This window comes from Rattus norvegicus, chromosome 6, assembly GCF_021556685.1.
Source record: "Rattus norvegicus strain SHRSP/BbbUtx chromosome 6, alternate assembly SHRSP_T2T, whole genome shotgun sequence".
NCBI classification, from domain to species: domain Eukaryota; kingdom Metazoa; phylum Chordata; class Mammalia; order Rodentia; family Muridae; genus Rattus; species Rattus norvegicus.
This window is the reverse complement of record NC_141539.1, coordinates 33,554,456-33,570,836: the sequence shown is the minus strand read 5'-3', so window position 1 is coordinate 33,570,836 and position 16,381 is coordinate 33,554,456. Positions and strand designations below refer to the sequence as shown.

General features: G+C 39.5%; 1 protein-coding gene across 8 annotated transcripts in view; it reads left to right on the top strand.

Annotated features, from left to right (window-relative positions):
- Ncoa1 (nuclear receptor coactivator 1) overlaps window positions 1–16,381 on the top strand; it is a 243,930-nt gene that overhangs the window by 145,648 nt on the left and 81,901 nt on the right. For all 8 annotated transcript variants that reach the window (XM_087553090.1, XM_087553088.1, XM_087553093.1 and 5 more), the window contains exons 4-6: window positions 502–607; window positions 5,884–6,050; window positions 9,277–9,374. In XM_087553090.1, coding sequence (XP_087409216.1) covers window positions 519–607; window positions 5,884–6,050; window positions 9,277–9,374 — 354 coding nt within the window. In that variant the 5' untranslated portion in view covers window positions 502–518. The remainder of the gene's footprint in view (window positions 1–501; window positions 608–5,883; window positions 6,051–9,276; window positions 9,375–16,381) is intronic.

The following is a 16,381-nucleotide window of genomic DNA, read 5'->3' as shown; positions in this document are numbered from 1 at the left end:
AAAGTACAATTCAAACTTGAGCTTATCACTTTAACTTGAGTCATATGTATATTGTTCATCCTCTATCAGTATAAAATCTCCAGCCTCATGAATAAAGTTGTTTTAAGCCTTTTTGCAAAGTAAGGCCTAATAATAATTTTGAATCTGAATAATAATTCTAAAATTTTTCAGAGTCCATTTTTTATATTTATACATGCAAGTGATTTTTCTCTTAGTAAAAATATCTCTATTTAGTTATTCTAAGAAAATCTTTATTCTGATTGACTACAACCATTTATAGGGGATTGTTAATTTTGTTTCACTGTCTTAGGAAAGTAAGCATAGCAAAAGAGGCTGGTGCCCTGCTGTGACGACTGTGCTCACTTAGTCACTGTTTACAAGGTTATGTTGTGGTTGTCTTGTCTTGTTTTGTGGTGTTTAGAAATAACAAAGGGGCTTCCCCTACCCTTATTTGGTGAGAAAGGTCATGAGAGATTTGTTTTGCTTACCCACCCCATTTAGGTGTGAAGTTCATCAACATGAGTGGCCTTGGGGACAGTTCATCCGACCCTGCGAACCCAGACTCACATAAGAGAAAAGGATCGCCATGTGACACACTGGCATCAAGGTAGGAATGTACTTGTCTCTGGCAGAGCTGTTTTGTCATTTCTCCAACACTTTGGCCTTCGTTTCATTTACTCCACATTGAGTGGCCACCTGCCTCCTCCTGCTCATTTAGCACAGTCTGCCCCACCCCACCTCATCCCAGGCCTCTGAATGTGCTTCTTCTTCCTTCTTGCTTGCATCCTCTTTATTTTCAGGATTAATCTCTAGCTGTTATTGCAGATGCCGTGGTAAGCCATTTCTTCCTCAAAGGGAGGCTTCTCTTCCTCCCACAACTATTAGCTCAAATCTCCCCCTTTTATGTATCTGTTCTGTGCATCTTTGTGGCTTTGATTCATAGTTCCTGGCTGTTGCTGGAGTATATGCTCTTTGCGTGAGTTCTTAGCTTCTTTGCTAGACTATAGGCTGCTCTAAGGTAAGGGGCCTATCTGCTCATGCTGACCACCACCGTATCCCTAGTTCACTGTGCCATGTGTGTCTTTTAACTAGTAAGGACAAGAATCCTGTCAAACAAATAAATAAAACTTTTGAACATCTTTAAATGCTATCTTAGGAACTAAGAAGTACATTGTTATAATATTTATGTTAAAATAATTATTTGTGGCATTAACTACTTGCTGTGTTTTGAAAAATGCCTACATTAAGGAGACAAGAAGAGGTTTAGTGCTAAGGGAACCCTAACACGTGCCAGATGAAGGAGAGCTTCACTTAGAGCAAAAGCGTTTTCTCAGCTAACAAGAGGAAAGTCCAGATTTTATTCCATTTGGCTTCTAGGAACTACAAATTTTTCTCAGTATATGTACTACTGATATTTCGAACCAGAGAATTCTTTGCTATGGAAGCTGTCGTGTGTGTTGTAGGATGTTTTGCGGTGTTACTGCTTATACACCGAAATGTCAGTAGTGTCCTAGTTGTAATTACAAAATGGTCTATAAACATCCCACATGTTCCCCCAGGGGCAAGGAAAGCAGGATACCCCAACTGATGAGATCTCTGATCTCAGAGGAGAGCTGCACAGCTTCACCCAGTATCACTGCAGCTAGCAGTGCCTGCTTTTCTCTCAGGCAGGGGAAGGAGAGGGTTTGAAAGAATGCTAGGGCTAGAGACTGGAAAAAGAAAAGTGACCACAACCCCACAGGACAGTCACCTGAGTGCTCAAGCACATGTGCCCAGATGCTAGGATCAAGGTCCATGCCAAGATGCGAACCAGATGTGTGTTGTCAAAGTCCATTTCTATATAAATTCAGTCTTTCTTAAAGGGAAACCTAAGGATAAATAAAATATTACCTTTTATGTCTAATTTCTCATTTGAGGAAAATTTGAATATATAAGAACAAATACTAAAAAGCTTATAATACCATATAAAATTGGTGTGTTGCCATATTAATATTTTATTATAAGTGCACTTTGCATTTTTGTGATTCCTTTGTTTTGTTTTAGGCAGGGTTTCATTCTGTAGTCCACAGTAGCCTTGAGCTTGGGCCAGTCCTCCTACAACAGCTTGAGGGAGCTGGGGTTCAAGATGAATACTGTCATGCCCATATTGTATTTGCAAAGTGATAGCTACTAATGGATGTGACTGCTAACAGCTGTGGGGATCAATAACATATCTGCCTATTGTGCTGAACAATTTTCTTTCTTGTAATGGCTTATCTGTAACTGCCTTTGTTTTGTTCCGTGTGTGTGCGTCTGTACATGATAACATCATCACAAATACCAACATTTTATGTATTCTTTTTCTCCTCTTCTGATGTTTTGAGATAATTATCTTGATGTTTGCTTGAAAGATATTTGAAAGCACTGACTTCTTCAGGTTTATATGTATGGGATTCAGTTTTAATAAAGCATTATCTTTGATATGGAAAATCAAAAATTTATTACTTTGAAACTGCTTGTGTATTAATGCCACCTTGCAATGCTTCCTCCGGTCTTATTATATGCTGTCTCCCAAACAGACTGTGAGCTCATTAATCATAAAGAGCATCTGTTAGGCCTCACACGGTATTGCCAGCCCTGTGGCAGAGCCAAATATTACGGTCTACAGAGCTCAAGACAGTGACTTCTCAGTTAGACAGTTTCTTGTGGTGAGGTAGCTTCTGTATCTTCAATCCCTCATTTGTTCTAAGAAAATGAAGGTTAAGGCGTTAGTTTTAAATGGTGATTTACTACACTTTATCCTTCATGATCATTTCCAGCTTAATCAACAAGTGCTTATCAAATGCTAACTGCTCAGCCAACACCATCTGTGTGCTGTTATAAGGATATAATGACGTGAGAGACAGGTTTCCTATCTTTAAGGAGCTTACAGATCTGGCCATGCCATTAATTCTTCTTAAGTCCCCTTGGGTTCCCCATTTTCTTACAAATAAAGCATTGTAATTAAAGTCATATTAGATGGCATTTATTGAGCTAATAGGACATGCCAAGAACTTAGCAATGCATTTTACACATCTTACCTTTTTAAATCCTCGCAAACCCTAGGAGGTAATTATTGTCATTATCCCAGGGGCACAGATGAAGAGATGAAGCAGAGAGGGTAAACTGCTGCTCACTTGTCTGGGGTTTGATAGCTAGTTAGTGCCTGCAAGTTTGAGCCTGTGCTCCTGAGCTGTAGTCACACTGCACCTGGACAGGTCAGGTGAGATCAGTGTGGCCCTGCCCCCAATCCCTCTTGCCTATACAATTCTGTGGTTCAGCCACACTTGCCTGTTAGGTATTGGTTTTGAACTTCATATTTCCACTCTCACTTTATACAGTTGATAAAGCCAAGTTACCTTCTAGAAAATAAGATCTTTCTACCTCTAGCTTAGTGCCATTCTTTCTCTGGGTTTAGAGCCATTTCTGTGTGTTTCTGTAGAGTTTGATTTTTGTCATAAAGAATTACAATGGTCCGTTTCCTTTTATTTCCTTTCTAGTGGGAGCTACATCTAATTTACTTCAGAGTGCTTAGGAAACGTCACATGATTGATTATCTGTCATATAATTGCCAGTACATTAATTAAGGAAAGATACAGAAGTCTCTTCATATCCATAGGATCAAAAGTATTCTGGAAAAAAATGGCATCTATACCAAACATATATCAACTTTGTGTAGTACTATTGCCTAAATATAGTATGATAGCTACTTATATAGCATTTGCACTGCATAAGGTATTGCAAGTAATATAGACATGGCTTTAAGCTTGGGGAAGAATTTTCACAGTCTATGCAACCACACCATTTTATGTCAAAGGTTTGCAAGTGCTCAGATTTTGTTGTCCATGGGCATCCTGGAACTGATGCCACAGAAGACTGTGAGGCTAACTTTACTCATGAGAATTTAGCTCAGGATAGTGTTTACTAGCATGTCTGCCACATAAGAGGTAAGAAAGAGGTTTAGCAAATGAAGAAAGTTAGTCTAAAATAGTAAAGGGGGTCTTTTCCATTTAAGATGTCTTTCTATTCTACATTCTTCCCATTCTGACTCTGAGCATGTCTGCTCTTGTTGTCCCTAGGTAGTTATTGGCTGCTTCACTTAAAGATGATTTTCCTTTCCCTACAGTGAAGCTCAAGTCATTTTATTGACATCTGCTTTACCTTACTATGTATAGTTTCTTGTTCCATTTCCTCTCTATATTGGGATACTTTTCTTTTACTCCATAATGGTTTCAGGCATTTCAGTATTACCTAGAACTTAGTGGCAAAAACACGTTTGGTGGCTGAGTACAGAAGCACATACCTGTTATCCCAGCACTCTCAAGGTAGATGGAGATTCATCACCAGTTCAAGAATAGCCAGGACTGTATAGTGACACATTCTCAAAATAAAACCAACAAACAAAAGATATCTGGGGGACCCACCAAGTAAATCTAAGTTCATTGCCCCTATTGAAACTTAGACCTTTAAGTTTAAAAAGCTCCCACTACTGAATCTACTAAATGTGTCTGCTGTCTGAGGTTCCCTAAGGTAAAATCACATGTCCTCAAATACTATCATGTTACGGATAAACCCTTCTGCATATGGAAATATGTTCCTCATTTTATTCATGCTTTGCCTCAATGCCTCAGAGTGAAGTTTGTCGGGACACCTTGCTGTGTTCTGTTTAAGTTATTAGATAGAGTTTTACTATGCAAAGTGGAAATAATTCCTCAGTAATGAAAGATTTAACAGATAAAGACAGAATGTGTGGTTGTTATAGTTTTAAGTCTGATTGTGTTTGGGGATATGTACCATTTGTTAGGACTTTGTTTTATAGCAAATGCAGTAAATTAGTTGGCTGGGTTACTTCAGCTCACAGTGCCGTATAACTGCCTTTGCTTTTAAAGTCTTTAAAAATTTTAAGAAAAGTAAAGGACTTTTTAGTTGTTGATTTTAAGGTTTTTAGCAACTGATTTTTCTCACTTATCACCTTTTCTCCTACCACTTTTATTATTAGCCAAATGACTTTAACAAAGCATGTCATGAATAGTTATTCCTGTTTTATTTGGATAATGGAAAGTTTCAGAGTAATATTTTACCATCATTGAATGCATTACCTAAAGCAAATTGCTGGTGACTTGGAAAAATAAATTAGGGGGAAAGATTGAAAAGCAAAAACCAACAGTAATCATTCCGTATATTCAGGAGACTGCTTTTAAAGTACTGTCTGTGACTTGATCCTCTTCTTTTGTTTTGCTTTAAGGTAATCACATTTGATTTAGTTTTAATGTGGACAAGAACTTACATGTATGTTTTATTTTCTGTTATATTTAGAAGGAAGCTGTAACCCACTGCTTGCTGTTCTTTCTGTAGCTGATTTTTAGAGTGTACTTTTGAATAGTTTCTTTTTCATGAGGAACAACTAATGTTCCTATCAGAATAAGAATGAAGGGCTTATCAGATTCCTCATTAAAATTCGTCTGAACTATAATCATAGTGCCACTTAAACTGTAGCAAAATTACTTGAAAATTCCTATTCTATTTCAAATGCACAGTATCTCAAAACATGAGAGGTACATTTGCTTTCTGTCTAGTTCCTTTAATATCTAGTAGCCATTTGTTATCTGAAAATAATTGAGGTATATATATTGTTAGCAAACCATCTCTCATAGCAGTCATCTTCACATATTTAGCCAGAATTATTTTGAGTACTTGTGTCTGAGTTGTAGATGTGATTTTAATTTGGTTTTTAAATCTAGTTTTATATTTTAGGTAAAAACAAGATTTTCTTCAAATATGTTTGATCAGAAAAGGAAAAAATACGGTATAAATAAATGCTAACTGGACTTTTTTTTTTTTTGTATGTGTGATTGTGTTTAACAGTACTGAGAAGAGGCGCAGGGAGCAAGAAAATAAGTATTTAGAAGAACTAGCTGAATTACTGTCTGCCAACATCAGTGACATTGACAGCTTGAGTGTAAAACCAGATAAATGCAAGATCTTGAAGAAGACAGTAGATCAGATACAGCTAATGAAGAGAATGGAGCAAGGTAAGAATAAATAAAGGCCATGTTCTTGGTTGTTGTGATGTTTATGACACATTATTCTACCTTTCCATTCTTAAGAGCCCACGTTGCTTTATGCTTTTAGTAAAGAAATGTTTTTGTTTAGACAATTTTTATTTTATTGAGTCAAAGATCCTTTCTTGGTATTGCAAAGGAGCTTATTAAACTGAGTTGAAAACTAGTGAAGTAATTAAGCAAGCTTGGGATGTTTTGGAGCCTATGCCATGGGGCCTTAGGCAGAAACACAAGTTATGGGTGAGCTCTGAGGCCCTGGCATCCAGCTAAAGTACAGTAATTCTTGATGAAAATCTCTCTGGCTTGTATGAAGAAGTTTACCTCTGCCTGGTTCACATTAGGGAAAAGGGAAATAGTGCTCTGAGGACAGGGGGTCCCATTGTATTTTTTGAGGTTCATATTTATAGCACCCAGAGTTGCTGGGAATCCCATACCACTATCCCTTAGGTTAAGGCCAGAAACAAAGGTAAAGCTCTCTGGGGAGCACTGTTGCTCACCGAGTGTTGTAGAGGTTTCAGGTGAGTGAGCTGACACACATTATGTTTGAGGAGATCTGTGGTGATTAGAACACAAGCCCCAAGACCTTCACAGTGATTACAGCAGTGATAAGATCTTAGAAACTACAGAGTAGTCCAGTAACAGCCGATTTAGCCAAGAGGAGAAACAAGAAGCCTACAGACACCAGCATCCTTGCTTGCTCTTACTATCCCAAACAAGAGAAGCAGGATTTTCTGAGGAAACCCAGCAGTCCCAGCAAAGAAACATTTGGGGGTGATCCCTCATAGAAACTTAACTCTTACTACATTTTAGTCACCAGGTGCTGTTTTTATGAGTCTCAAATGAACAAAGCCACAGGCATCTCAGGAAAGCCAGTGGTTAAAAAAAAAAAAAAAAAAGGCAGAAAGAGGAATAGGGAAACAGAGGCAGACAAAACTAACATGCCAGCCCCTCGGACAGAGGAGACGTTGTACCATAGAAAGACAGTACCTTTTGGAAGTCAAAGCAGGGTGCTTGGAAAAATCCCCACCACATTATTGCATTTCTCTTCTTTGTCTCTTCATGCTGTCTGCTACCACAGGCACACTGGTCAATCAGACCAGCTCTTCTGTCCCCTGATGTTCTTTCTCTCCCTGGGTACCCACTGCCTGTGCCCACTCTCTCACCCCTTCATGTCCTTTCTCAAATGGCTTCTCACTGAAAGTGTCCCCAACTGCTCTTCTCTTAAAAAAAGAAAAAAAAAGAAAAAAAGCTTAAATGGAAAATCTGCATATCCTTCTATGCCTTTCTTGATTTCTTTGTCCCACAGTACTTTTTATATCTGCCATATAAGTTAATTTTAAGTAATCTCTTAGAAAGTAAAATAGACAGAGAAGTAATAGAAAATAAAAGGAAAAGCTAAGAAATGTATAGGATTTGTTCAAGACTGGATAGAGGATAACAAATGGCAAGAGGAATGAAAAAAAAAAAACACCTTAAAAAACTGAAAAAAAAAAAAACACCTTAAAAAACCACCACCAACAAACCTTTCTTGAAAACAGAAGGCTCTGACTCTGGATCTAAAACAGTCCAGTAGGTGGGCTTGCTGGATGGAGTGCACCTGTGATCCCAGCAGTCGGGGTGCTGAGGCAAGAGAAGCACATGCCCAAATCAGCCTGTACTGCATAGGGGACCCTATCTCAACGAGGGGGTCGGGGAGACTCATCCAGGCCTGGCACAGTGAGTACAGAATGCTCATACCCATGCACACTATAGTGATGTGTGAAAACACCAAGGAAAAAAACCAAAGGAGACATAGGTCTCAAGCACAGCAGATTGATTTCAGAATGGGTTCAAAGTAATTTTGCAAACAAGACCTCTAGACCTACAACTCTGTGTGGCTATCAGAGCCTTAGGACTAAACTAAGAAACAAAGACATAGGATCTTAACCCGGCGAAACCAGAAACTGATCACAGAAATGGGAAAAGGAGACACAGGCTTTACTGTTGTGTGGACACCAAAAATCAAAACGTGAGGTAGGAGGTGGTAGCACAGACCTTTAGTCCCAGCACTTGGGAGGCAGAGGCAGAAGGATCTCTGTGAGTTCCAGGTCAGCCTACAGAGTGAGTTCCAGGACAAAAACAAAAGCAACAAAACAAAACAAGCAAGCCTAACCCTAAGACCATAAAGGCAGCTGCACTCGCAGCAGGTGGAAGGGGACTGTAGAAGAAGTGCCGCTGGACTGTGAGCACGCGGGCCTGCCATAGATGGCCAGGAGGGAAGGCTTTTATTGTTGGCTTTGGGTTTGGTAATATGGCTGTCACTTTGATTTGGGTGTTTGAGTGTTTGAGTGTTTGTTTGTTTGTTTGTTTGTTTGTTTTGTTCTGTTTTGAGACAGGATCTCACTATGTAGCTCTGTGTGGCCTGTACGTATTTAGAACAAGCTAGCTTCAAACTCAGAGATCTACCTGCCACCGTCTCCCCAGTGCTAGGGCCAAGAATATGTGTGCTGTCATGCCTGGCCAGGATTTTAGGAATGATTTAAACAACACAAACAATTTGAAAACTTAAAACTACATAAAAATATAATATATAAACATGTATAAAGTAAATGATATACAAAATATAACATAACCTGGATTTACTTATACAATACTTATGACTTTTGTTATAGAGATGTTAATATTGACTAATAAAATGTAATTACATATCTGAGAGGCTATAATAAGGAGGCATAGATGCTACAACTTGGACAAAATGCAATGGCTTGTCAGGACAACCTAGGTAGATGTCAAGGATTCAGAGGCCCCCTGTGGATTTTGCTGCCATTCCTAGGCTGTTTCCATCCCAGTGTGTAATAAACATGGCTGGCAATGTCTGCATCCCAACTGTGCAGACTAGGGTGGAGGAAGACAGACAAGCATGCATTCTTCCTCTAGAGACAGGATCCAGAACTGCCCATCACTTCTGTTCCCATTCTGAAGGCCATCCCCTGACGCATAACTATTCCTGTCTACAGTTTTCCCTAAAATTTTAAATGCTTTGTGTTCATATGCAATAACTTAATCTGTATAAACTTAGTAAGTTTTACATTTTTTATAATTTGCTTAAAAATAAATCATTCTTATATCAATAATACAAATCTATATGTCTTCATAAACTGGCTCTGATGAAATTGAGCTCCTTGGATGCATAGTTTTTAAAGTTTCATTATTGCAGAGAAATCCACAACTGATGATGACGTGCAGAAGTCCGACATCTCATCGAGCAGTCAAGGAGTGATAGAGAAGGAGTCGCTGGGCCCCCTTCTTCTGGAGGTAAGTGTCCTTGCTGACCCCAAAATGAAAATCTTGTCCTTACCAATTTAATGTCATATATCCAATTAATAAATTATGAAAAAAGTAGTTCTTTAAACTTTTAAAAATAGAATTTGATTACAAAGACTGCTTCATAGTTGTTATTTCAGGATTAATGTCAGTAATAGACATAAAATTTATTTCATAGAGATAGTCTGATGCAAACCAAAGCCTACATAATGGAGTGATAAGAATTATATGGGAAAAGAAAACTGAATTAGGTCATTACCTAATATATAACTAATTTAGCTAGCCAATACAATGTATTATACTATAGAATTTCACTTTTAAATGAAAGATCTACTGCATTGGACTAAATATTGTCCTAGAACATTTTCTGAATTAAAAGATTTACAGTGATTTTAATACACACATACATACATACACATGTATATACATGCACATGTAAATGAGAATTAAATTGCTATCAAGCTTTAGAAAATGAAGACCTTTTATACTTGAATTACTTTGCAACTACTGTATTATTTCACCTCTGTTCTCTCTGAGTCCTACTGCCTGGATTTTGAGTGTAAATGCTGTCTCCAAACCAGTCGATCAGCTTAAACACCTTCTCTGTACATGGATGTTTCAAGCACTTATCTGTGCATGCATGCACATGCTTTTCCCTCTTGAAACAAGCTTGCATATTTATTTACCCAAATATATGCAAACTAAATTCTTTCCCTGTCCTTTTTGCAGCCTGTATTTCTGTCCCTGGGGTAGGGGTTTGGGGGGGAGTCTTACTAACAGACTTGTACACATCTCTATTTTCAAAGTCTTGAATACAGTTTCTTCTGTTTCCATAGCTTACAGATAGTCTCCTATGCCTGGTCAGGAGCAGTGTTGCCTTCTTAAAGAGACTTTACTCTTAAAGGAATCTTTAACCCCACTATAAATTTCTTTGTTGTCTTTGTCTGCTTGGGTACTGTAAAGGTATTGGGAATTATGTGTTTTATTCCAAATCCTTTGTTCAGTAACCTTAAGTGGCAGTCTCATTTAGATCCAGGGCTCTGCAGGAAGTCCTGCCCAGTATGAGCCCTGCTGTGAGACCAAGGTGGTTCTCCTTAAAGGGCACCATCTTGGACAGATGGCAAAGCTCCCAGATTGTGTTGTACTTAGTGGACAAGCATTCGTTATCATCTCTCTGTGCAGCACATCATAAGGCCAGCTGTCGGGAAGATTCCTCCCCAGGAGCACATGTGAGTGGAACTTGTAGAAAAAGAATAATGACAGCAAATTGTCTTCATCAGACAGAGTTTAGGAAATAGGGATGTTTGTATATATATATATATATTCATAACACTAGTCCCAAAAACATTCCCTGAATTATCATTTTTAGTTTTTCAAAAATTTATTTATTCACTTTACATCCTAATATCAGCACCCTCTCCTCCTAGTACCCTCCCCCAGCTCCTTCCCCCCTGTTACAGAACCACCATCCCCACTCTTCTACCCTCACCCTCCACCCCAACACATTAAGTCACTGCAGGACTAGGTACTCCTCACTGAGGCCAGACAAGGCAGACCAGTTAGGGGGAATGGGATCTACAGGCAGGCAACAGATTCAGGGACAGCCCCCACTCCAGTTGTTGGGGGATCCATATGAAGACCAAGCTGCACATCTGCTACACATGTGCAGGGGGGGAGAGGGGCCTATGTCTGGCCCATGCTAGTTCCATCCATTTGCCTTCAAAATCCATGACTCTAGCAAGCGCAAGGCCCTGGGTTTGGTCCCCAGCTCCGAAAAAAAAGAAAAAAAAAATTCATGACTCTTTGGTTGGTGGTTCAGTTTCTGAAAACCCCCCAAGGGTCCAGGTTAGCTGACTGTTGGTTTTCCCGTGGAGTCCCTATCCTCTTTGGATCTCTCAATCCTAACCCCAGCTCTTGCACAAGACTCCCGGAGCTCCATCTAATGTTTGACTGTGAGTCTCTGCATCTCTTTCCATTGGCTCCTGGGTGGAGCCTCTCAGGGGACAGTTATGCTAGACTCCTGTCTGCAAGCATAAAAGAGTATCATTAATAGTGTCAGGAGTTGGTGCTTGTCCATGAAATGAGGCTCAGGTTAGGCCAGTCATTGGTTGACCATTCTCTCCTTTGCTCTATCTTTGTCCCTGCACATCTTGTAGGCACGACACGTTTTGGGTCAAAGGTTTTGTAGGTGGTTTGCTGTCCTTATCCTTCTACTGGGAGTCCTGCCTGGCTACAGGAAGTGGCCACATCAGGATCCATATCCCCTACTGCTAGGAGTTTCTGCCAGAGTCACCCCCATAGATACCCCAGGGTCTCCTCATCCCAGATCTCTGGCACTTCTTAGAGCTGCCCCTCTGCCTGCCACTACCAGTTTCTATTCTCCTTCCCCTGCTCTCCCTACCTGTGATTCCACACTGCTCTGCTCCCCTCCCCACCTCTCTCCCACTCAGGCCTTCCCTCCATCCACCTCTGACATCTGTTTTATGTCCCTTTCTGAGAAAGATTCAACCATTCTCCCTCAGGTACTGCTTGTTATTTGGGTTCTCTGGGTCTGTGGATTATAGCATGGGTATCCTGTACTTTATGGCGATTATCCACTTATGAGTGAGAACATACCACGCGTGTCCTTCTGGGTCTGGGTTACCTCACTCAGAATGATATTTTCTAGTTCCATCCATTTGTTTTTAAAATCCATGACACCCTTGTTTTTAATAGCTGATAGTACTCCATTATATAAATATACCACATTTTCTGTATCCATTCTTCAGTTGAGGGACATTTAGGTTCTATCATTTTTAAAGATTGTGCTTGTAGCACATCATCGATTAGTTTTATTTTTTTTATGTTGTAGAATGTATGTAAGCATGTCTCATTTATAATAAAAAACAAAAATTAGGAGCATTGAATGGTATGCACCACTGATTTAACTATTATCCAAGGATATCCAAAAGATTTTAGAGCTACTTTTTTTTTAAATGTGAATTTTTAATTATTATTTTTATATAAACTGCAAGATAAATAAATATATGCTGACCACCCACTATGATATTTATAACTTAGTTGAATATGAAAGTGCCTTTGTGTATCCATCAACCTCAAAAGAGTTTACAGAGTTTTTGTTCAGTTTGTTCAGTTTGAGGTTTATATATCATTGCACCCCTACCTCTTTTGCATTTTTAGATTGAGTGAGAAGCAGCCATAGCAACCAGTGTGAATACAAATATCTTTCTCTTTTTTCTTACTAAGGAAAATCCTAGTGGAGACACAGTAGCTGAATGGTTAAGTTGCTGGACTTGAAAATGTTACAGTAATTACTAAAAATGGGTTGTGCTCTCTTAAAGAAACCTTGGCTGTGTGCTTTATGACAGAGTTATCTACGTTAAATGTAGTATTTTAAGCAATAATTTCTTTCTTTCACCACTGATGGACACTTGGGCTGATTGCATACCCTGCATATCTTGAGTAATGCCGCAATGGAACCTCTTCAAGGAACTGACTGCGGTTTCTGTGACTATAGACACAGGTGTATGGTCACCTAGATGGCTAGGTTATCTGGTATTTCTGGTTTTCATTTTTGACTTTTGAGGATCTTCTATGCTGTATTCCATATTGACTCTACAAGTTTATATTCTTACCAGCAAGTACAAAGAATCCCTTTTCTCTGAATGCTCATCTGTACTTTTATTTTTTGTCTTTACAATACTGGCCATTCTGACAGGTACATCATTTTAATTTACATTTCAACTGAAGTATCCACTAATGGGTAAATCAATAAAGGAAATACAATATATATTCACAATAGAATACTATTCTACCCTTAAAAAGCGTAAGGAATGTTACTTATAACAACATAGGTAAGCCTGGAAGATACTGTACGAAATGGTATGAGCCAACTAACAGAAAGGCAAGTGCTTCCGGGGGTCACTTATGTGCAGTATAAACTTGGCCTTTAGAGAGGCAGACACAGGGCAGTTTCTAGGGACTGGGAAGGAGAAGGGTCCAGGATGAAAGATATTGTCCAAAGGATTAAATTTTTCAGTCACAGAACTTGGCATTGATGGTACCTGCCTATAATCTCAGTACTGGGAGGTTGAGAAAGGAAGATTAGCAGTTCAACACTATGGAGCAAGTTTGAGGCTGGTCACTCTCTCATTTGAACAGTTGTGGCTTTCTTTAGTAGTTTCCATCTTCAGTGAAAAGAACCTTCTTTGCATGGGGCAGGTACTACACTTATTTGTGGATGTCGATATATAATTGTTTAGATTGCAGTTAGGAATTATGCTGGTTTAGGTTCTCCTAAACAATGGTTCTCCTCCAGGAGCCACAGCCTCACAAGCTATCAGTGACTGGCTAGGTGTACAGTAGCAGACATGATTTCCCTTCTAGTGAGATGACCAATTAAGTCCAATTAGACAGCTGTTGGTTACCACTAAGATATAAGTGAACCTTTGGAGGTACCTTTTTTATGTATATATGTATTTCATATATGTGTATACATATGTATACACTGCATATATTTTTAATAGATATATTTCTTCACTTACATTTCAAATGTTATTCCCTTTCCCTGTTTCCTATCCCTAAGTCCCCACCCCCTCCCCCTCCCCCATACAGGTATTCCCCCATCCATCTCCCTTACTGCCCCCCCAATATTCCCCTTCCACTGGTGCCCCAACAAGGCTATTCTCTGCTACATATGCAGTTGGAGCCCTGGGTCAGTCCATGTATAGTCTTTGGGTAGTGGTTTAGTCCCTGGAAGATCTGGTTGGTTGGCATTGTTGTTTTTATGGGGTTGCAAGCTCCTTCAGCTCTTTCAATACTTCCTCTAATTCCCCCCAAGGGGGTCCTGTTCTCAATTCAGTGGTTTGCTGCTGGCATTAACCTCTGTATTGGACATGCTCTGGATGTGTCTCTCAGGAGAGATCTATATCTGGTCCCTTTCAGCATGCATTTTTTAGCTTCATCAATCTTATCTAGTTTTGGTGGCTGTATATATATGGGCCACATGTAAGTCAGGCTCTGAATAGGTCACTGCTCTAAACTTTGCTTCCATATCCCCTCCTATGGATATTTTTTCCCCTTTTAAGAAGGAGTGGGAGCATCTGCATTTTGGTCATCCTTCTTCTTGAGCTTCCTGTGGTCTGTGGATTGCATCTTGGGTAATTCGGGCTTTTTGGCTAATATCCACTTATAAATGAGTGCATACCAAGTATATTTTTCTGTGATTGAGTTACCTCACTCAGGATGATATTTTCTAGTTCATTTCATTTGCCTATGAATTTCATGAAGCCATTGTTTTTGATAGGTGAGTAATATTCCAGTATGTAGATGAGCCACATGTTCTGTATCCATTTCTCTGTTGAAGGGCATCTGGGTTCTTTCCAACTTCTGGCTATTATAAATAAGGCTGCTATGAACATAGTGGAGCACGTGTCTTTTTTATATGTTGGAGCATCTTTTGGGTGTATGCCCAGGAGAGGAATAGCTGGGTCCTCAGGTAGTGAAATGTCCAATTTTCTGAGGAACTTCCAAACTGATTTCCAGAGTGGTTGTACCAGTTTGCAATCCCACCAACAGTGGAGGAGTGTTTCTCTTTCTCCACATCCTTACCAGCATCTGCTGTCACCTGAGTTTTTTTATCTTAGCCATTCTGACTGGTGCGAGGTGGAATCTCAGGGTTGTTTTGATTTACATTTTCCTGATGACTAAGGATGTTGAACATTTCTTTAGGTGCTTTTTGGCCATTCAATAATCCTCAGCTGAGAATGTTTTGTTCAGCTCTGTACCCCATTTTTCATAGGGTTATTTGACTCTCCGGAGTCTAACTTCTTGAGTTCTTTGTATATTTTAGATATTAACCCTCTATCAGATATAGGATTGGTAAAGATATTTTCCCAATCTGTTGGTTGCCATTTTGTCCTAATAACAGTGTCTTTTGCCGTACAGAAGCTTTGCAGTTTTATGAGATCCCATTTGTTGATTCTTGATCTTAGAGCATAAGCCATTGGTGTTTTGTTCAGGAGATCTTCCCCAGTGCCCATGTGGAGGTGTCTTGACCATGCGAGTTGTTGTGGTAGCTCACAGATGTGACAGCTGCATAGGACTAATGCCTGTCTCACTTAGTAACTTACCTAACACCTTTGGGAGGAGACTTTCAGGACAGATCCAGCTCTAATCCTGAGTCCTATATGTAGAATGGGGAATCTGTATCAGCAATAGGGACTATATCTTCAACTTCTAGGCTGCAACAACAATGGCCTGTATGTTTTGAGAATTTCTTAGACTCCCCTGACCCAGAACTCAAGAGGAGTTTTCTCATGCCTCATGCCAGTTTAGTTAGATGATTCTTTGGAGGCATTATCATCCCAAGTGCTATAACTTCATTTAAACTGTACACACACACACACACACACACACACACACACACACACACCCCACCTATATGTATCATATGCAATTTTAAGAAAATATGTGGCTATTTCAAACATCCTCACTGTTATTTATCTCTCTCCTTCCTCTTCTATGGTATGGCCCTCCTTCCTCCCCCCCCCCCCCAATTAAAGACTCCTTCCCTCTTTCCACACACCCCAATATCGTACTCCATTCTGTAAAACTACCTCATTGCTCCCATGGAACCTTTCTTGGTCTCTGTGGTTACACCAGTTTAAATATCTTCACATCTGGAATTTGGAGCTAAGATCCCCAAATGAGAGAGAATAGGTAGCCTTTATATTTCTAGGTCTGAGGTATCTTACTGAATATATTATCTGGTTCTATCCATTCATATGAAATTTTTCCATGGTTTCATATTTCTTTACAACTGAGTAGTATTTGTGCGCACGCGCGCGCGCGCGTGTGTGTGTGTGTGTGTGTGTGTGTGTGTGTGTGAATGAATCACATGTTCATTATTCATTCATCAGCTGAAGAACATTTAGGGTCTTTCCATTTTTTAAATTATTTTATTTGTTTACATTCTAGCCAATGCTCCCCCTCCTGGT